Here is a 22,263-nt window from a genome sequence, read left to right on the forward strand (position 1 = left end):
CCCACTGACTTTTTGTTCCAATGTGATGTATATCAAATATATGTCAAATAATAAAAAAGTTTGTTCTAAATCGGCAATAGATTGCTCAGAAAATGATTTGAAAGTTCCCCAACAAAGCAACAAAATTTTGCTCAAATTAGAGTTATTTCCCTATTTTAATGAATTTCAATGTTTTCTATGTAATTTATTTCATTTTAATTATTGCAGAAAACACCCACCGAATTGTTCATAAAAAAGTCAAGTTCGCGGTAGACAAAAGAGGAAATTATGCATTAGTGATATAAACTTTTTTAAAGTGCCATCCACTGCCTGAGTTTTTGTTTTTGTTTTTGTGTTTTTTTTTCGTTTTTGTTTTTGTTTTTGTTTTATTTATTTATTTATTTTTGTTTTGTTTTGTTTTTTTTTTGTGTGCATGGGAACCCTGTTAATTATCAATTAAGAATATGTGATCTAACTTTAATTATTTTGTACCATTACATGTAAACTTCACATACTGCAAACTGTAGAGCATACCTCTCGAATCGAGCAAACTATGTTTTTTTCGGTCTACATATGTTATATATATGTACTATACTATTGTACAGGTATGTATTTTTTTTTAAAAAACAAAAGATTTTTGTATTTTTTTTTCCATTTACATTTTGGACATACAGTGACATTTTTCTGAAGCGAACCCTGAATAATCAAAAAAACCTGGCTAAACCAGACATTTTTCTGAAGATCAATTGTAAAAATTCAAATAATGTATTGTGAACCTAAGTAAAACAGAACACGTGTCTCAACAAAATTAGGTGTGCAGTCCAAACGGGTTCTGTACCTTCTATATTCTTTAATATTTATCGAATTGGTTGTATGTCAATACGTTACATGTTTCAAATAGGATCTGAATGTAATGTAATGTATGGTCTGGATTAAAATTCGTTTGAACTGCAATATGGTATGTAAGTCTCGTCTGGTGACCCCTTGATTTTACAAGAATGGGTCCTAGTCTACCATTTAAAAGCATGGAGATTTTTCATTTAGAGAGTGTTGAGTTCAGTGTAAAAGACAAATATTTATTTCTACATTATAAAGGTATTAAGAAAAAAAAAACATAAAATAGAAGATTTTGCATTGTTATACAGCGTTTCCAGTACCCGGAAGTAAACAATAAAATTGCAGATCGGTCTCCGGTTTTCAATACGTTCTATGCCGGAAATTCCGGTAAAGAAAACGAAACTAGAAAGAGACTTACATACCCTATGGATCATTACTAAAGTGCAACCTCTCTAAACAGGCCCCTTTCCAGCTGTAAAATTAGTTCAGTTTAAACAAATGTTTGGTTTATCAAGAATTTATATACATCCGATTTGAAACAAAGATTTTTAAATTTAAAGGTGTCTGTTTTAGACAGGTTTCCATTATGTAACTTATTAGGTAATCTTGAAATCTACGAAGTTTTATTTATTTTGCCATTCGAACGCCGTCTGTCTCTTGTTATAGGTTCAAACTGACAGACAGACATATAAACCAAATGTATTTTTTTAGTTTTTTTTCAAGGAATGTATGCCATAACATAGCACATTAGTTAATTAATAGTGGTTTGGTTTCATATCAATACAAATATAATCTTAGATTTGTCGACATACAGTCATTTGGCACTTTTTTTATTAACTTTGACTGTATAAACAATTCCGTCAAATGATACTAAAAAACTAGAACTGAAATATTTTATTGGTAAAAGCTGTAAAATCCAAACAAGTTAAACAAAAAACATCTACATTCATGCTTATTTGTACTTGTTGCAGACAGATATGTAGTGAAATCAGACTAACCAGAACCTTTTTTTTTTTGGACTGGGTTTAGACAGCTTTTCTATTTACCAATGTTCGAAATACATTTGAATAGTCCTTTTTTATAATCCCGACATTGGCTTCGTTTTTAAAGATTTTCAGAAAGGGGTAGTAACTCTTTACAAATTTCAACTTGATTTTAAATTCAAGTATGCAATTGAATAGAATCGCGGTAAGTACTTGGATACTTAAATAACTTATTTCAAACCATTCAGGTACTTACCGGAGTGAAATAGTTTCAGTTTCCAAGAAAAATATTTATTGTTTTCAATTCATCCAATGAGACCGCCATCCAAGTTGTCGGATGTTGGTGGATTACGTCCCTTTGAGAAAAGACGTGCTAAATAGCTAAATTCCGTAAATATGAAAAACGATTATAGATATAAAGGGATTTTAAAAATGTCTGGTTAAGCCAGATATTCGGATTATTCAGGGTTCGATAAACACGGGTTTGCGATTATTCAGGGTTCGGTTCAGACAGATTTCGCTGTTACCTACATATACTAGAGCAACTCATATATCTGATTAGGAACTTAACTTTCTTACAACAAAGAAAACAATTATACACATAGTGTTTCCAGTAAATACTCCTCAGGAGTGTATTATAATATTTGAACACAACAACGTGAATAAAAAGCACCAAGTGAACAAAACGATTCGAGTTGGCCCTATGGATCGCCCAATCCAGGTGAACTCATACAAATAATTCGTATAAGTTAATAAATAAAGGAAGAAAATTTACAACTTAGGGCCTTGTCGAACAAAAAATTAGTTAATTATCATAGTCTTAGTACCAATGAAGGCATATTCTATGGTTTCAGATGTTACTAAAGAGTTTTTCTGTCTTTTCGTTTTGTGTTTCTGTTCTTATTTCGTCTCCTTCGTTTTTTATTCTTATTTCTTCGCCGACGTCTTTCGTTGGTATTTTGTTTGTCGTCATTGTCGTCGTTTTGTGACATCTGTTGAGAATTTTTGTTTTCTTTTCTTGTCAATTTGTCATGGACTTGTTCATCTGCTTCAAGACTCGCATCCTTTTCCTCCTCATCGTCGTCGTCATCGTCGTCATTATCGTTGTAATTGTATTGGTCGATAGTAGACCTGGAATATGAAAGAAGATATCTTAGCGACAATGGAAGTATACTATGCATTTACTAAAAAATTCAGCCTCCTCGCTTTTCCTAAAGAAATGTAAACTCGTACATATATAATTATACAGAATTGTCTTGAATTTTCATATATTGATACAAAAAGAGAAAAACAATCATTCACCTTTATTCAGCAAATAAACTGAAATGCTTAGGAAAAAAAAGAAAGTATTGTCTTTACAAGCACCAAAAGATTAAATTTATGAACGAAATGTGTAGTATTTTCAAGGCTCTCAAATGATTGTAAAAAATATTCCTTGATTGTATTAAACATGATAACATCGGAATTATCTATATATAAAACAAGTAAACAATAAATCAGATTACATATGAGAAGAAATAGAATGCCAAAAAGCAATGCAAGTGCAGATACAAGTTTGATACATGTATATCGATGATTCACAAACTGTAAAATGCATATATACAAAAGCAGATCCAGTGGGCAGTGGTAACCCTTTACCCCAACCCCACTCAATTATATCGAAGTTATTTTTTATTCCGTTCAACAATCGGGCAAAATGAGGAAAAAATAGCCTTGAACCCCTTTGCGCCCCTTTCAAAATCTCCGCCCTTGATTTTTTTTTATATAGAATGAATCCAAAGGTTAAGGAGATTTATAACAAATAAACGTTTGTATAGCAAACAAAATCTCGATTAGAGATATGAGAATAATGGCTTTCGTCAACTGAATGCATAAATAAATGTGTCCTTACGCTTTAAAAAAAGGATATTTCGTGTCACCCAAAGTGTTCGAATTCGATAAAAACTGAATTAATATTAATAGCCATATGCAATGTACGGAAATCTTCATGGCGATGAAACGGGTTTGGCAGAAAGGTTGGAAAGGAGATCAAGATGAAAACAGCAAATAGGATTATGGTGTTATAATCGTCATACCGTTTTTATGTTATACTGTTTGTGCTAGTCTGCTTTGTTGTTGGACTAGGCGTATATTGAACGGAATTTCATTGGTCGAGAAATGCTTATAATCACGTGACTGTTGACGTGTTGATTTCTGAAGTTTGTTTACAAGAATCGTAATCCTTTTCAGTAAGTCGTTGGCTTTCAATTGATATAAAGATTTAACATTTCCTTTCGATCTTTGAATGGCATCGATTAAAAAATTAAGTTTTGTCAAGTGACTTTGCAGAATTCTTGCTAGATGGTTTAAATTGTTGGTATCCCTCCTGAAAGTTGTATAAAATTATTCTTAATTAGTTATCTTAAAAATTTCGATTTCTTCAAAATTAAAAAGTAAAACCTATGTTAGAGTATGTTTTTAAAAAAAATTGTTAATTCATACATGAATGTATAATACAAAATTATCTTGGTAGAGTAAAATTGGTTTAAATCTTAGGCCGAATTTTTTTCGTTTAGTTTTCATTGTATAATGCAAGGATAGTTCCTAAACACATATTCTTAACCAAATTTTACTGACATGTCATTTTTGTTCAAAACATTAATATGAGGCATCCTGAAAGGTTCAAACACTATTTTCCCAAATGACACATGTATGTATAATTTACATGCAGCTTGCTTTTGCGCAATTCTTAAATTTGCCTAATTGTGCGGCTGATTTTAGATACCGTGTGTTCGAACAAAAATATTTACAAAACTTCCAAAATTGATAAGAAAAAATGCTTTACCTCTTGGAATTTTCGATGCAACATCTAAGAAAATAGTTCTTGCAGAGCCTTTTTCCTGTTCGGTATCTTTTAGCAGTAACATGCGCCTCGTTTTCACACCAATTCCATACATCGACGTTAAAATATCCCTCTCCATACTTCGTCCCAATGTCACAACATTCCAATTTAGTTTGTGTTCTCACCAGTTTTTTCTTTAAAACTGAAAATAAAGTGATAGTATGCTTAGTATGAGGGCGAATATTTATTGAAATTAGCGATCCGGGCCCTCAACCCTAGTAACCATAAAGTCTTAAACTTAACCAAATCGTCAAAACAGGAAGTTGAGGAACAAACCGTCGGACACCACATCATTAGATGTAGAATTAGTAAAAGTATGTTTGTACTGGATACAGAATACTTTGGAAACCTTTACCTGATAGTGTATTTGAATGCACCGGACTACTGGTCCCTCGAATTATTCTGTTTTTTGGAGTGCATTTTGAATTTGAAATTTGAAATTATCAATGTTTAGATAAAATGCAGGACAAACAGTAAACAAATATAGTCATGTCAAAAAAAAAACTTAAAGATCAAAACGTATTGTTATAAATAAGAAAAACACATTAACATATATACGCCTGGAATATGACCATTGCGCAGCAGAAGGCTATAGAAACAAAGAAATAGAATTGGATATACATTGACCAAAAGCAAATAGAAACAAGCAAAAACATTATGTGGGGATTTTACTTTACATACCAGAAGATATTGCTGTTGTCGATTGTTTCGGTTCTTTAGTTGATGTTGTCGATACCTCATTCGCTTTCGTCTTGTCAATGATTTGTGCTGACATAGACAGAGCCATATTATCTTTGACAACAGATTTCACATCGTCAAGTTTCCTATCCCCTGGCGTTGTGCTCAAAGCTTTCTCTACCACCCTAATGCTGCCTTCATTATCATCGATATTATAATCTTCCATTTCCTCCGAATCATCCACATCATCATCTTCCGACTTCTTTTTGTCTTTATCCATATTTTTTTCTGTCATTTTTGCTTCAATAAGCTATAACGATTTTAAAAAAAAAACAAAGATTTAGAAATAAGGAAAAAATACTTCAAACCTGCAGGAGAAAAGAGGATTAGTTCTCTTAAAAACAGAATTTGAGCGACCATTCGATTTTTTCGAATGTTTCAGAATGTGCCAAGCATGACATTTTTGTTTTATTAAGAAACTTTCAGATTTTCACCATCATTCCATACATTCAGGTGTAAATAGATGCTTTGACTTATATAACGGACTAGCAAATCTTCAACAAACCAAATGATCGCTCCAGGATAAAAAAAAACAATAACATATGAATAAATTAACAAAAAGTGACAGCAATATAACTATACCAACTACCTTGTGACCGATTTCTGTTCGGAAATCTTCTAAATCATTGACTGGATCCGATTCATCCATGTTTTCCGAGACTTCAACATGGCGGCCATTTCCGTCCATCAAAGGGCCACTTGAAAAACATTGGTATCTCCCTTCGCCTGAAATTTCACTGAATATTGAAGGGAAGATATCTAACACCATCTACGCTATGATACTTACAGTTTCTTTTGGTGACACATACTAATTTGGGTTTGCTGTCTTAAATAAGCATATCATGCAAGTATAAAAATGAGGCGTCATTTTTTGTTTTTGATTTGATACAAACGTTAAATATGTGTAGATGGATTATTGCAAGAACTACACTATTGTACGTGTATGTGAACGCTACATCGCTGCGTGTAATTTTCAAAACGTATATTTATCGCCAGGTTGCAGAGCGTACCGAAACAATACTGTATCCCTTTGAAATTTAATATTACTTTTTAAAAAGTGTTTTAAGTACTTACCCAGTCTCCAACAACACTCTTCCTCCATCTTTAGCATGAAATCTCGTCGTTTGGCAGTGAATGGCACGACTGACTCTCCATACACGCAATAACGGTCTATTCTGTGGCGCCGAATATCAGCTAAGCAGTCGTCTTGCTCTGACGGAACCTTTTGAAAGATACAAGTTAACGTTTATGTAATGTTTGACTGGAAATTTATTCACCACTTCAATTATGATTTTAACCCAACTATTACTTCATAAATTTCTGAAATTGAATCCAGTTTATTTTGTTCTGCATGAAGTACAAGAAGTCACAAAACAAAGATTTTCATTTACATGTACCTCTTGGAACTACATGTATGTGCTTTCTCATGACTTTTCTAAATTACTTTGCCTCATATTTTGTTTTGTGTTGTTGTTGTTTTTTTTTTTAATTGATAGATTTATTTCTTTCCTTGATAGAAAATTTATTTCTCCTACTCAAAGTTGATGATGAAAAAGTTAACTCTTTTACAATCGGGCGTTGAATAAATTTCTGTGAATGATTTCTCCCATTTCATATTTTCAAGTTTGTTACAGGTATCATGAGAGGAAGTCAAATCTTTACTTTAGATTTTCTTGACTCTTTACAGTAGATTTAAGATTTTAGCATGTTCGCTTAAGTTGAAACTCTTCATTTTCCGAAGGGGAATCTTTTTTTCTTACACTTTCATAATAATTGTAAATGACAGTAAGACTAAATGTATACCTAATTCATTTGTTCTAATGAATAAGGTACTCACGATTTGTGAGAACAAAATGTACTCACTGTAAAAGTTACTCACCATCTTACAACACTGTTGTACTTCAAATATTTTCTGATCAAACGACATCACCCACGCCTCCCTTTCTATAGGCGACATCTCAGAAAAATCCACCTTCCGTCTGGACTGGACATAGGACCGCAGGGCTATATCATCAGCTTTTGCTGATTTTGTCACTTCACAAAGTAATTTGTGCTTTTCTTCCTTTGACATCTGGAAAAAAATATGTTGCAAGACAAAAACGTCATACATATTTTGGTTTATATCAAAAACTGAAATATGCATATTATTAAAAATAATAACATAAAACGTAGTATACTGAAAATTCTAATATTTTTAATGATTTACAACAGTGTTTTATCTATCCTTGGATTGTTTTCTGCAGTGTATCAGTGTATTACAACTCCTTTAAAACATTTTTGGGGGAATTTTATTACCTTGATTCTGTTACATGTAATTACAATGTCAAGTAGTTTGGTACATTTGCATTATAAATGTAAATGTATGCATGTCTCAATTTTGCCTGACTCTTAGAGAGAATGGCTTAAATCTGATTACCAGTAACTGTCTTTGTAAGAGTAATTCACAATATAAAATAAAGGGATTTTTCTGTTAAAAAAAATTACATGGTTTTATTTCTGGTGTACGTCAGAAAGCTTTATGAATTTGATCAATGTAATGACCGCTGATTTTTTTTATATTGAAACCTTCCAATATAACTGAAGCGACAGTTATTATAGTGTTTGCAAACTCAATTGAAAGTTATTCATTCTTATAATAGCTATAACTCTAAACACCATACTGTTAGTTTTTCTACCAGTAAATCATTCCCTGGAAGAATCTTAGATTTTGCACTTCTATACGAATCAGAAGAATCTGTAAAAGTCTATTCGTACATGATTTCATTTATTACCAATTCGGCAAACATCGGGTTAGTCCGCCACGCACTCGGCAGAAGTTGCGACGATTGATTTATAACCTACCAAATTCAAAGTAATTGAGTCATCTTGAGGACAGACTCTTTTTGTCAAGTAACCATCAATAACCTCTTCATCTTCCATAAAGTAGATGCTCTCGTCAGCTGATCCAATCCGAGCTCTATTATAAAACAAATGAAATCCCATTTACATTTTTAAACTGATTTATTCAACGGGTCATAGTTTACCTTTCCTCGTTTGTCTACCCCGGACTTGACTTTTTATGAGCAACTCGGCAGGTGTTTCTAGAAAAGCAGAGGACGCTTACCCTACCGGTGCACCTGGTCCATGCTCCCAGTTTTTAGTGGAGTCCGAGTTGCTCATTTACTTTTGTTACTTTGTATGTATGATTTTAGTTACTTCATGTTCTTTGTTGTGTGTGTCTGTTTTCTATGTCTGGTCTTTGTCCCTGGGTTATATTCTTTTGATTACCGCTATAACCTTGGTTCCCTTGATTACTCTTTATACTAGAACAATTTCCCGCCAATTATTCATCCGTGATTAAAATGCCTGTTTGAAATTTTACAGTATTTAGTAAAAAGATTTAGAATAAAAGGATTATTTCAATCCTTTATCAAACACGATAAGCTCATTCAAAATTATAATGTTATATGAATTTTCAAGATGACCAACATGTTTCATGTAATAGATATGCCTTACCTTAACAAAAAAAGACCGCCTACCACCGTAAAACCCCGAAAGAAAACCCATAGTAAAGTAAATATACTTTAAGAAAACAGTTTAATTTAATAAACAATAGAACAATCGCTCTAATTTGACATTACATGTACATGTGTATTTAAAAACACACATTGTGAATAAAATGAATATTTTTGTACGTTATCATTAGGGAAAAAATTGACCGCATCGGAGTATCCCACCCCTTCCCCTTTCCATCTCCCCGTATAATCTTTAGTCAATTGATATAACAATCAATATCCTTACCTGATAAGCAGACATCCACACGCAGGAGCCGTCCACCTAAACGAAAATGTGTACTCAGCAGCTTTTGTGTCCTTGAAAACCATTCGTGGACAGTTTTTTGGCTGTAAATACTGTCCGGGACTGGCGTCCAGTTGTCCGGTTCCGCACCGCTTTGGTTCGTCTTGTAGCCAAAGCAGGACGTCGCCAAAGCGATTGTTGGGATCTTGTGCAAGAACGGTGACTGTAACCAAAATATAAATGCCCTTGTACATGTAAGCAACAAAGATATTTACCTGATAGTGAAGTTTTTTTTTAATTTGCTCTTGTTCTTTCGGTTAACGGTTGAAAAATAGTATCACGGAAACCAGAGTTCGAGAGGAAATCAAAAGAACACATTCCAAGATAAAGACTTTGAAAACTATTATTTGATATACATTTACGATGGTGCACCTTGAATAACGAAAAAGCCCAAGGAAAAAATATATAAAATCATTAATCTATCTACATGTAAATTCGACATCTCGTTTGTGCAGCCCAGCTAATCTTTAAATTTAGAATACAACGACATTCAAGCACATACAAATATGTAACCAGAAATCTAAAACGAAGATGCATGGAGAAAGTGCCACAAGACAACCATAAAAGAATTTAGAATACAAATAAGAAAACAAGGGAGAGCCATACAACATATTATATACATATAGCTATCAACACATAAACTACATGTACAATGTATAAGCTGCAGTACCCTTTATTCGAACTTGATGAAGTTAATGACACGATCTACAGATATGTAGACATAAAGACTTACCTTCATACTGTGTTCCTGGTTTATATCCAGATTTCTTCAAGTCCGAAACAACTAATTTGTAAACAGGTTTGCTATCTGTTCTAACATTCACTCCTCTTTGTGAACCCTGTGGTATGCCAGTGGACGGGCAACTCTGTGAAATGTCCGACGATGGCCGGGCATATATACCTGCAAGAAAACAGTGATTAAAACTATTTCTACAGTTAATTAGGAACATTAAGGAATTAAAACAGGTTTACCTTTAGAAAAATGCATGTAAAATAAAACCGAAAAGTATCATTGGCATGACCGTTTTGGGAGAGGGGTGCGTTAGTTTTATCAACAATTTATAAAATATCAACCTCATAAAGCTGAGTTTAGAAAGCGTAAGAAGTGCATTGCATTGTTCAATTTTTCGTACATTTTCTGACGTCTTGAAAGGGAAAAACGCCCTCCATGCCAACCAATCCCAACCTCCCCTTTACAAAAAACCGCAGACCGGCCTGCATGATTAATAGGGATTCGAATTTAATTTTTTTAAAAATAGATAGAAAAGACAGCAACATAAAGAAAAGTGTAATGAAAGTAAATAAACTACAAAATGATTTATGTGTTAAAGACGTGAGAAAAAATATAAGCATGCACTGAATGCAAGGCACAACAAATAAAAATTAAAAAAAAAACAAAACTCTTTTTGCAATCGAAGACAAAGACATAACAATTGAAAATGCTTATGAAAGATAAAGTCACCTTTTTTATACATGATTGCATTGTATCATATTAACACGTTGTTCGCGGGTGAGAAATAGTTTAGAAATACACGACGGGCATTTACATTGAAGATTCTTATGAAAAACATAGTAATTTCTTATGGGGAAAAAACTACAGATTGATTGCATTACATAAGCATGTGGTATTGCGTATTACAAAATTCTTTTGAAAAAATGCAATCTTTCTCTATAGATCAAAATTAAATCATTACAAAAATAAATCAGAAACTTACCCTGTAACTCTATCCCCAAAATCAGCACCAAAAATAAACCGTGAACAGTGAACATCTGACTTTAAATAGTAACTCTGTGAAATGGCCTTGCTGCTCTCGACCTAACTTTCAAACTGCGTCCATAAGCGCACATCATGTGCTTTATATGGCTTGGCCTCACGTGATATCACTTATGAACATAAACCGATATCACTTATATTTACACCGTATCTTCATAATTTTCACTTGCAAAACGTGGTGGTATAGTAAATATGCATCACCTTAAAGTTCACACTCATAAAATATTACTTTTAACCATTGATATTTACAGTTTTGTTAATATTGTGAGTACAATAAGGAATCCATGCTTCACTCATGATTCCGGGGACCAAATTTAAATATCAACGCATAGTTCATTAAAGAACAGCTGTTTTCAAGTTTAATGCGATTTTGAAGGGTAAAGTGGCTCCCGCCAAGGGGGCTTATTATTTGTATAGAAACTCAAACAATTGTCCCGTTTCAATGTCAAATCACCACATATTTGATATTATTGTTACGAACTTTTTGTCTGGTTTTCGATCGGTTTGTGAAGGGATGTTCAATTCATTCTCAAAATGACAAAATTTTAATTAATGTTTTATGTAAAATCTTTTAGCAAATAGAACAAGACTGTTCCTATCATTTACAAGTAATTCTCAAAAAAATTAAATTGGACAAAAAGTTAACAGAGTTAGTATAAAAAACGTCATCTTTAATCAAGTATAGCCGTCGCATCAACAAACTTAAGTAACATTCTGTGAAAAAAATCAGGTAATTGGTGGCACATCATTATTCTCATTTTGGTTTTTATTCATCTAATATATCCAATACATCTAAGAAAAACAAACAAAAATATCTAAATTTATCCTGAAGCATCTTTGACGTTGATATATTTTACAGTTTATATAAGGAAAAAGTACGGGACATTTATCCCGCCATTTTTACATAAATGCATTTCAACAAAATTTTATCTATATGTATCAATATATTTTACAAACACTTCGATGGTTATTACATGTGGTTGTCAGGTATAAATACTTGTTAAATGCAATAAAATCTTTGCGTTCCTTTGTTGTGCAAAACCTTATACATATTTTACCCCCTTATTGTACGGAGAAGTACTTAAGTCTAAGTTACAGTGATATCCGGAAAATTCACTGATGTTAAGCAATCATCAAATTAAATGTCATTCTGTGTAAGAATCAGGCAGTGGGTGAAACTTGATATAAAAAAAACTTTTAAAAAGTTTGATATGACTGTTTGCACCATAAGACTGAAGAAAAAAGTCAAGATTTTTCCATTTTGGTTAAATGAAATTATAACTCCATTGAAATTCACTTAAAATGCACATGTCACGGGTGGATAACTCTGTCAAAAACCAAATTTTTCTAACATTTTACTGAAATTTGTTTAGCGAATCCAGTGACGAAGAGATTAAATAGTGCTCTTTACAAAAACAGAGAAAACATCCTTGAATGAAACTATATTGTCTGATCGGTGGGTTTTGACATGTTTCTGATTTTTATCCAGTTTGCCTGACTCTTACAAAGACTTACATCTCAAAACAACTACCAAACTGTTTGGAATAAACTGTTCAGTTTTGACAAGTTCTACTCTACTCACAAATGGTTCCTGGTAGTGAAAAGCTTAGGTGTTTTGTGACGTCATTGGTAGATGCAAAAAGGGATGCGGTTCGGTTTTTTGAACCCCTACTATTATGCGTATCAAACTTTTGCTTTTTGTATGAAATTTATGCAAAACTGCATGAGTGAGTTAAAGTTTGTACCACCTTTTTTTTCATTTTCCAAACATCGGAAACTTCTCATATTGTTTTAAGTTCACTCAACTTTTCGTTTGTAAAATCAGAAATTGAATAGTGAACTTTTCATCCTAATTACAGAAAAATAGAAATGGTCAATTTTGTGTTGATGAAAAGGCTCATAAGGCATTTTCATAGTGATATTGTAACTATGTGCGTATGATTTTAATACAAAAATGAATGAGAAATGAAGCTAAGTGACCCGGAGAATTCAGTCCGGTCCTACACATATACCTAGAGATTAATGTGGTAAATTGTACGGGTTATGACCATAGCGGCAGTATAGAATTAAAAGTCTATAGCGGAGGGAATTTAACGGAAATTAAGTTTTAAAATATGTCGACCGTTATTTTTGTTATGTTAAAACCTACCAGGCGCCTGTGAAATGTCCGACCTTTATTTTACATACACCAACAAATTGAGCCCAAGTACGATGTTGCATTACTGGTTATTTATGATAGTTTTGTTGCTATCTGACGCAAAAAACTGCATTGTAATATTAACTCCTTTAGCTAATTATAAACACCCTTAATATTTCGAACTGGTATAAGCACCATAAATAGATTGTATGATCTATTTATATCTGTGTAGCGTAAAAAGTCGACTAGTGTTTCAGAAAACAGAGAGGACCTTTTACATAATAACTTAAGAACGAATCAATGACTTTTTTAACATTTTGCAATCCTCTTTTTGCACATTACGTGGCGGTTTCATTTGTTGTTCAATTTATGCCCTATTATTATTCTTTTCTTATGTTTTTTTGTTTTTTATTTTGTTTTTTGTTTTTTTTTTTGGTTGCTTTTTTTCTATTTTTTTTAGAACATGGTTTCCTTTCATTTCATTTTATGGTTATAATAAACATTTCATTTGTGACGGCATCTTTATAGTTTCTAATCTGCTCGTCGGTCAGTTTACTTAGTTTAGATTACAGTCGTTGCTTATTGTCCCAAAATAATATTTAGTTCTTAACTTATCAGGTTTATGGGTGTAAAAAATATCTATCCTATCAACACGATTCCCCGAACTAATTTTAAAAACTTAAAAAAAAAATTAAACTGGTTCAAGAAGTTGATTAAATCAATTAGTTACTTAAAAATGTGTTTTACTTCGTCATTTTTTCCTTAACACAGATATGGGTTATACAAATGTTTTGACAGAAGCTCTGTTTGAAGTAATTCTTTAATAAAGCGTCGGACAAAGCCATCACGAGTGAAAAAGACCATCTGCATAAGTGCAGTTTGTAGACACAAAGAAGTGATTGTATTAAATGCTAAACAAAAATAGAGAACGCTACGAGTAATTAGCTTAATAGTTGGATAGTCAAAAGTAATTAAAGTTACATTTACTTCGATTCAAAGTGACGTTTAGCACTGATTTTGAGAGAACATTTTGTCGATGTTATCCAAAAGTAGGACTCATACCAAACCCTTGAACAATTATATCTGTTTCCGCCCGGGAATCATATCTAATACTGATACAGGTTTTATCATACTTGTACATCCGTGTGAAAAGCGTGAGGTATATAGTGATCATGGTGTCCGTCTGTCCGACCGTCCATTCTGAAACCGCTGAATAGATGAAACTTACACAGATTCTTTATTACACGATGCCATTGTTCACCTTTTATTTCATTTTTCCATTTGAAGACTTACGGGGTTTCCTGATGCAAAATATTGACTTCGTCATTTGTTGACAAAGGGGGTAGTACTACCCTCTTCTAATCCACAACTCCTCTGAAACCATTACATGAAATTCGATGTAATCTTAACAGATTATATGTTACATGATGCCATTGTGCATCCGCTATTTTGTTTGTTTGGTTTTTTTTTCCATCTAAATGCTGCAATCACTTACATATAGGGTATCCTATATTGATTCTGGATAGGAAAGCAGGGGTATCACCAAGTGGGCTTTGCTCACAGATTTTTTTGCTATTTCCTTTTTTGGTCAATTTTCACAAGGTAACTTATTGTTGATAGATACTTAAGTGTAGATTAAATAATTAATTCTATAATTGATTTCAGCCATGTAATTTCCGGTGATGCGACACGCTGATGTATTATGGACTTCCGTGATCACATTTCACTGTTGGCTTTTCCCTGTTTTAATATCATACCCTCATTATGTTGTTGTTGTAAGAAATCCCTAACAAATTTGTAAGAACCTCCTCACAATTTAGTTTGAGTAATTTGTTTTACCTTTTACCATCCCTCCTTAGAACCCCCTCAGAATTTTAGTTTGAGTATTTTTTTTTTACCTTTTACCACCTCTCCTCAGAACCCCCTCACAATTTTAGTTTGAGTAATTTGTTTTACCTTTTACCACCCCTTCCTTAGAACCTCCTCAGAATTTTAGTTTGAGTAATTTGTTTTACCTTTTACCACCCCTTCCTTAGAACCTCCTCAGAATTTTAGTTTGAGTAATTTGTTTTACCTTTTACCACCCCTTCCTTAGAACCTCCTCACAATTTTAGTTTGAGTAATTTGCTTTACCTTTTACCACCTCTCCTCAGAAACTCCTCACAATTTAGTTTGAGTAATTTGTTTTACCTTTTACCACCCCTTCCTTAGAACCTCCTCAGAATTTTAGTTTGAGTAATTTGTTTTACCTTTTACCACCCCTCCTCAGAACCCCCTCACAATTTTAGTTTGAGTAATTTGTTTTACCTTTTACCACCCCTTCCTTAGAACCCCCTCACAATTTTAGTTTGAGTAATTTGCTTTACCTTTTACCACCCCTCCTCAGAACCCCCTCACAATTTTAGTTTGAGTAATTTGTTTTACCTTTTACCACCCCTTCCTTAGAACCTCCTCACAATTTTAGTTTGAGTAATTTGTTTTACCTTTTACCACCCCTCCTCAGAACCCCCTCACAATTTTAGTTTGAGTAATTTGTTTTACCTTTTACCACCCCTTCCTTAGAACCCCCTCACAATTTTAGTTTGAGTAATTTGTTTTACCTTTTACCACCCCTCCTCAGAACCCCCTCACAATTTTAGTTTGAGTAATTTGTTTTACCTTTTACCACCCCTTCCTTAGAACCTCCTCACAATTTTAGTTTGAGTAATTTGTTTTACCTTTTACCACCCCTTCCTTAGAACCCCCTCACAATTTTAGTTTGAGTAATTTGTTTTACCTTTTACCACCCCTTCCTTAGAACCTCCTCACAATTTTAGTTTGAGTAATTTGCTTTACCTTTAACAGCCTCATGTTTTCATACTCCAGGTAAATCATGTTTATTATTATTTTATCTTTGTTTTGTTTCGTTTTTTTTGTTTTTTTATTTTGTTTTGTTTGTTTGTTTGGGTTTTTTTTTGTCATTATAATGGTATCAGCTGGAGACAGTTTTCCCGGACCTAGCCCTTACTAAATAAAACTAGTGAAATCACGTGATATGTATTATGCATAGCCTAAAAATCTATTTCGTACATCCGCCATTGCATAATATTTGTTTAATTTTCTAAATCATGTCTGTTGCTTTGAGTTGGTTTTTTCAGATATTGTTTTTAGATGACACAAAGTAATGTTAATTTTTAGTAAAGATTTAACAATTAGCAGCTCGGCGAGTGTTTCTAGAAAAGCAGTGGACTCTTACCCTACCGGTGCACCTGGTTCATGCTCCCAGTTCTTAGTCGAGTCCGAGTTTGTCTTTCACTTTTGTTATTTGTACGTATTAATTTTGTTATTTTATGTTCTTTGTTGTGTTTGTATGTTTTCCATGTCTGGTCTTTGTCCCTGGATAAAATTCCCTCAATTTCCGCTAGAATCATGGTTCCCATGATTACTCTTACAATACAAAAAAAAGGATAGTTCAGATTTTTAGAATTTAATTCGTAACTTCAAAGTGATATATTTCTTAATCAAAGAGATTTTTCCAACGATGAAGACATTGTTAGACGTGGACAGTTTAAAAGTAAGGAATGGTGTGACTGTTTCTTGAAGAGAATTGAGTACACTTGTCTTTCTTTTTCCCTGTGTTCATGTTCAAAACTACATTGGCATATATATATGCACCGCATTGGAATTAATGGTTTTACCCGGATGATAATGACAACGTCCGACTCTTCGTCAAAACTACACATAAAATATATGAAACCATCGAAGTAGAGGTTCAGACTAATGCAACGCAGATTTTTTAGTGGACGAACGGACGGACTGCAAGATAAAAGCTGCCAGTTGTACCCCCTACGAGTTGCACATCTACTACATTTTGTAACAAGTCCTTCGTTTATTTCATTGAGTAACAATTGTGACAGATTAAAACTATATTGATTAGTAGCTCTAAATATATTATAAAGAAAAGTCTGTTCTATAGAATGGGTTCTTTTCTCATGTGTAGTCAAGCACTCTGCATTTTCAAGCCAGGTTATAGAGTTTATGTTCAGTAATTTATAAACTGTTTGCTCTTCGTTCACTCATGAAAAAAACAGAAACTTAATAAACGATGTCCCATTGATTCATCAACCATGAAACGAGCTCAACTGCTTTACGCTAGGCGAAGCGCTATCTTTAATGATAGTTTTGATAAAAAGGCCCGCAAGGCGCAGCTCGATACAGCCATAGAGGTAGAACCTTGTAATGTTCGAGCAAATATGGGCACAATATTCGATGCAGATCTATACGAATTTAGCTTATGATTTAATGCCTTATAACGCAATGGTTTGTGAGACAAAAAAGAGCTTAAAGATTTTAATTTATGGTCTTACTAGTTCATGGTTGAATTCAGTATACACAATCTCTACAATTCCTCCATTGATAACATTCGACAAAAGCTTATGGTACAATTTTACATGGATTCGTATACGTATTCTCAAGATTCAGGCATAAATCCAGAAATTTTAGAAGAGGATGTGACAGAAAAAGGGGGGAGTTCCGGATTATTATTGTCCATTTTTTGGCACCAAAGTGTACAAAATGAACACAGTAAAATAACATGACAGGTAACACATGTGAATGTGACCGTCCCCTAACTGATGTTAGACAGACAGACAGAGCAACAAGATGTTTGTTCAGAATAGTGTCAACCCATGTCAATTTTAAAAACGTCTCACTACATGTGAAGTGTTTTATATTCTTTGAAAAGATAGAAAAAGAAACACGCGTGTCTACATGTATAGATATAGTTTGGCTTGTGTGTTTTTGACAGACAGGAGGACAAGAAGACATAAGTGACTCTTGGACCAACATTATAGGCGGTGTTTGTAACTTAGATCCCTAAATATGGTTTTTACTGACGAGCTGTGTAATTCATGATTATTCTGGGATTGCAGAATGATGTAAAACAGTCTGGTAATGTGACTTCTACAATGCTATTTAAACAAACAGGATCTCTATCGCGGCTGTTGTTCTTGGGTGATTAGAAATGACAAAATAGGCCACCATTGTGAATGCATGTATCCTAGGACTGAAGTGAATTTAACAGGCAGGCAGACACACAGATGTACAGGACAGACTGACGTAGAGAACAGGCAGGCAGGCAGACCGACAGACAGACAGACTATTGTGATTATGGTTCCCATTACTAGTATACAGTCCTTAGAATGAGATTAGTCTGGCAGACAGACATAAGATAGAATTATCAGTTGTTTATGGTTCCCGTCGTCGGACTGAAGAAAGTATACAGTGACTATAAATATGGGTTTTCATTACATTATGATAAAGATAATTATATTTTATTTCTAAAAAATGAGAACAAAGTCTTTCATAGGAAAATAACACGTAGGCTGAGATAACCCCTCATGCATGCACCCCAACTCTTCAACCAAAGTATGACTTCCAGCTACCCTTATACCTCCCATTTACCAATCATTTTGTTGCAAATAAATATAAGGAAGCATTTTTTTGTAATTTTGAGCTACTTTTCATACCTCGCTGAGTCAAAATTCGTTTTTATGTTGTTTTTTTTTATTTCTTACCACAAAACGAAGTAAATTTCAAACAACCGTTCGCACATTTCACCTAAATGTCCTGAAACTCTTTAAATATTCACTCCCTTGGCTCATTAGAAAGATAATTCTACATAAATGTGTTTGAATATACAAAATCTTGTTTGTAGGAGCTAGAGGGTACTTGAAAAAAATAAACACTACGGTTGAATTGGAAGAAAATATGATATTTAAAAAAAAATCCCCTTATTTAATGAAAAACTCATTATTGTCACATTTAAACTGAAAAACAAGCCTCTGTACATCGACAATGAAAACACCTGTACCCAACAAGTCTTTTTCAATCAATAAAATCAATAAAATGCATGCTGAAAAAAAACCATTTAGGTAACATTTTGAGGTATTTATTTCATGAGCAGGGGTTGCAATTATTCATCTTATTGGACTTGAAGAAGTTGTATCAGTGCACCATTGAAACAAGAAAATATGAAACTTAAAAAATCCCCTTTTTGTGAAAAACTCATTATTTTCACGTACAGACAAACTGAAACATACGCGCCTGAAATTAAAACAATAGCATCCAATATGTCTACACTGTTTATATGCTAAAAATTAACATTTTGGTTTATAATGAGGTATTATTTTCATAGGTTGGGGTGGCAATTTTTCATTTAACTCCCTTGAAAAAGTTCAAATATTTATAACTTGGGCTAATTTAAAATTTTAGACACTATATAAATGTACTGTATCACGCAAAAGCTTGTTTTTACTACGGTATTCTGTGAAAATGACAATAACAGGTGACATAAAAAAATTCTGAAAATTCCTCTTTTTACAATTTGATAGTATTTACTGTAATTGTAAACCCAAAAAGAAAATCTAAGCGCACAAATTGATCAGATATGTTGGGTATATCATCATCTCACCTGTGAATGACTAAAATATGAGTTTTACGGAGTCAGTATGCTGTGGATGAGAATTTTGTTTGATACTGAGACCAGTTTTCTTGGGGTAGGGGGTATTATTTTCAACATTTTATGAATATTGTTTCTTTACAAATAGTTTTTCGTGGTGGTTTATTTAAGTAGAAAATAAAATTGTCTATCGAATGATTTCAAATTTGAGACGTTTTAGTCGAGTAATAATTTGTAAAGTCGAATTTACGCGACTTTTTACGGGAAAATCTAAAATCCCATGTTTTGCAGTTTTTGATAAATGCTGACTACAAAATTTACCACAAGTCATGAAAAGAACCCAAAAATTGTGTAACTGTGGTAATACTAAATAGAAAGTACCTAGTAAGCTTTAGGGGTTTTTACATGGAAAAGTATGTCAATTTAAGCGATTTTTCGGCGGGGTAGGGGTACATTTTTTCAGTTAACCACAGAACACTACGTGTTACTGCAACATTCTTGGTATCATTGTAAAGCTGGGACATTGGGTTGTATGATGATATCTATATGTGTTTAGTTTCTTTACACGTGCTGTACGAGGAAGACTTTGGCACTAGAATAATTGAGTCATAAAAATCTTGGCTTTTTGACCATGGCCAGAGGGTACAATCATAGGCTTATACTGAAAAGAATCCGAGCATATTCTTTAACGACAAATTGATTCGGTAATAGGAGGTATAAAAGTATCTAAATATCACTATGGACTTGATGAGTTAGGGGTGGGGAGGGATGGTGCATGCTGGACCCTCCCAGTCCATGGACTAAAAAAAGACAGTTTCATGAAAAAAACTAGAAAAAAACTTTACTGAACCTATGTCAAATATATACACAAAAAAATACAGAAGCTTCAAAGCATAACAAAAGCTCAGATACGTCAGAATATCGGAAAAAAATACACTAGCATTAAATCAGAAGGACGATCGGAGACAACCGAATCCAAAATTGCAAAAACTTGATTACATGGAACTGCGACGACCAACAAACACAATGCAGACAACTGAAAAAAATTTATACCCGTTCAATAACTCCATGGTAAACTTGATGATACCCGATCTTCAATACCATGGGTAAACTTGATCATGCCCGTTCTACAACACAATTGTTAACATGATCATGCCCTTCTACAACACAATGGTTAACTTGATCATGGTCGTTTTAAAACACATTGGTAAACTTGATCATACCCGTATAACAACATCATGATAAGCTTGAGCATACCCGTTCAACAATAGCATATATGGTAAACTTTTTCATTTCAGTTCTACAACATTATGGCAAATTTGATCATATTCGTTTGATAACGCCATGGTAGACTTGATCATACCCATTCTACAATACCTTGGTATACTTGATTATATACACTAATCAAATCCATGGTAAACTTGTTCATACTCGTTCTACCAACCATGGTAAACTTGATCATATCTGTTCTACCACAATTGGTAAAACTAATCATATCCGTTCCTCAATTTCATTGTCATGACCGTCTTACATCACCAAGGTAAACGTTATCATACCGGTAAACTTCATTGTACGCGTTCTACAATACCACGGTAAACTTGATCTTGCCCGTTCCACACAAAACAATGGTTAACTTGATCATACGCGTTTTACAATATATAGTACTTAAACTTGAGGATGCCCGTTCAACAACTTCATGGTAAACTTGATCATAACCGTTTGACAACACAATGGTAAACTTGGTCATGCCCGTTCTACAATACCTTGGTAAACTTGATAAAACTTGTTCAACAATATCATAGTGAATTTGATCACACCCGTTTTGCGACTCCATGGAACACTTGATCATACCCATTTTACGACTCCATGGTAAACATGACTCCTGATTGTGACTAGAATGACAAGATCACTTCTAATTGTGACTAGAATGACAGAATCACTCCTGATTTTGACTAGAATGACAGGATCACTCATGACTGTGACTAAAACGACAGTATCACTGACGACTGACAAAAATGGCAGGATTACTCCTGACTGTGGCAGTGACTACCGTTTCCCGTGTCTTTAAAGACCACTGACTAACAATTTCGACTATTTCTAAGAAGAAATTACTATTTTTTAAGTCACAAAAGCATTGACTACCAATTCATACCTCTTTGAACATAGTATATGTATTAAGGATCCAACCATGTGTACTTTTAAACTGTTTTGAAGGCATAGACGATTGATTTCCTGGGGAGATTAGAACTATGGGTTTTCACACAGGACAACATTCTTTGTATGCCCACTTTAACATCCTGATAATTTTTTCAATGGTTTACATATATATCTGGAAAATCTTTTTTTTTTTTCAAAAGGAAAGCATACGCCCTTAAAATTTGTCATTCTACATGATGGCCAAACAATTTTGGAAACAAAAGTAGGTCAAAATTTGTTTTAACACTCCCTACAAAAAAACCAAAAAAACAAAAACCCAGGAAATCAAATTGTTTGAGTCCACAGACAACATTTCCTGTCAATTTTTATCATTAACTAAAATTAATTCATCTTTATTTTCGTTTTAAAAAATCTATATTTACACCAAATGATATAAAATGTACAAGTAATATGAACTACCAATAATTTGATAAAAACTTAAAAATATAAAAATATTTCGTC

At 33.3% G+C, this 22,263-nt stretch overlaps 1 protein-coding gene across 2 annotated transcripts; it reads right to left on the bottom strand.

Moving 5' to 3' along the window:
* Positions 1-1,695: 1,695 nt before the first annotated feature.
* On the bottom strand, positions 1,696-11,122 carry LOC148613163 (uncharacterized). 2 transcript variants are annotated; one of them, XM_088586362.1, is made up of 11 exons: positions 10,971-11,122; positions 9,989-10,156; positions 9,199-9,418; positions 8,260-8,374; positions 7,298-7,489; positions 6,493-6,640; positions 6,008-6,144; positions 5,362-5,668; positions 4,624-4,822; positions 3,875-4,164; positions 2,792-2,930 (listed from the first exon to the last, which is right to left on the bottom strand). In XM_088586362.1, the coding sequence occupies exons 1-10, from the start codon at positions 11,023-11,025 to the stop codon at positions 3,885-3,887; spliced, it is 1,821 nt and encodes a 606-aa protein (XP_088442488.1). In that variant the 5' UTR covers positions 11,026-11,122; the 3' UTR covers positions 2,792-2,930; positions 3,875-3,884. The 2 variants fall into 2 exon arrangements, with proteins under 2 accessions (XP_088442489.1, XP_088442488.1); XM_088586363.1 differs by lacking the exon at positions 3,875-4,164 and having other exon boundaries at positions 1,696-2,930.
* Positions 11,123-22,263: the final 11,141 nt, after the last annotated feature.

This window comes from Perna viridis, chromosome 6 (assembly GCF_037379345.1).
Source record: "Perna viridis isolate PV_CMFRI_1.1 ecotype Kerala chromosome 6, ASM3737934v1, whole genome shotgun sequence".
Classification (NCBI taxonomy): domain Eukaryota; kingdom Metazoa; phylum Mollusca; class Bivalvia; order Mytilida; family Mytilidae; genus Perna; species Perna viridis.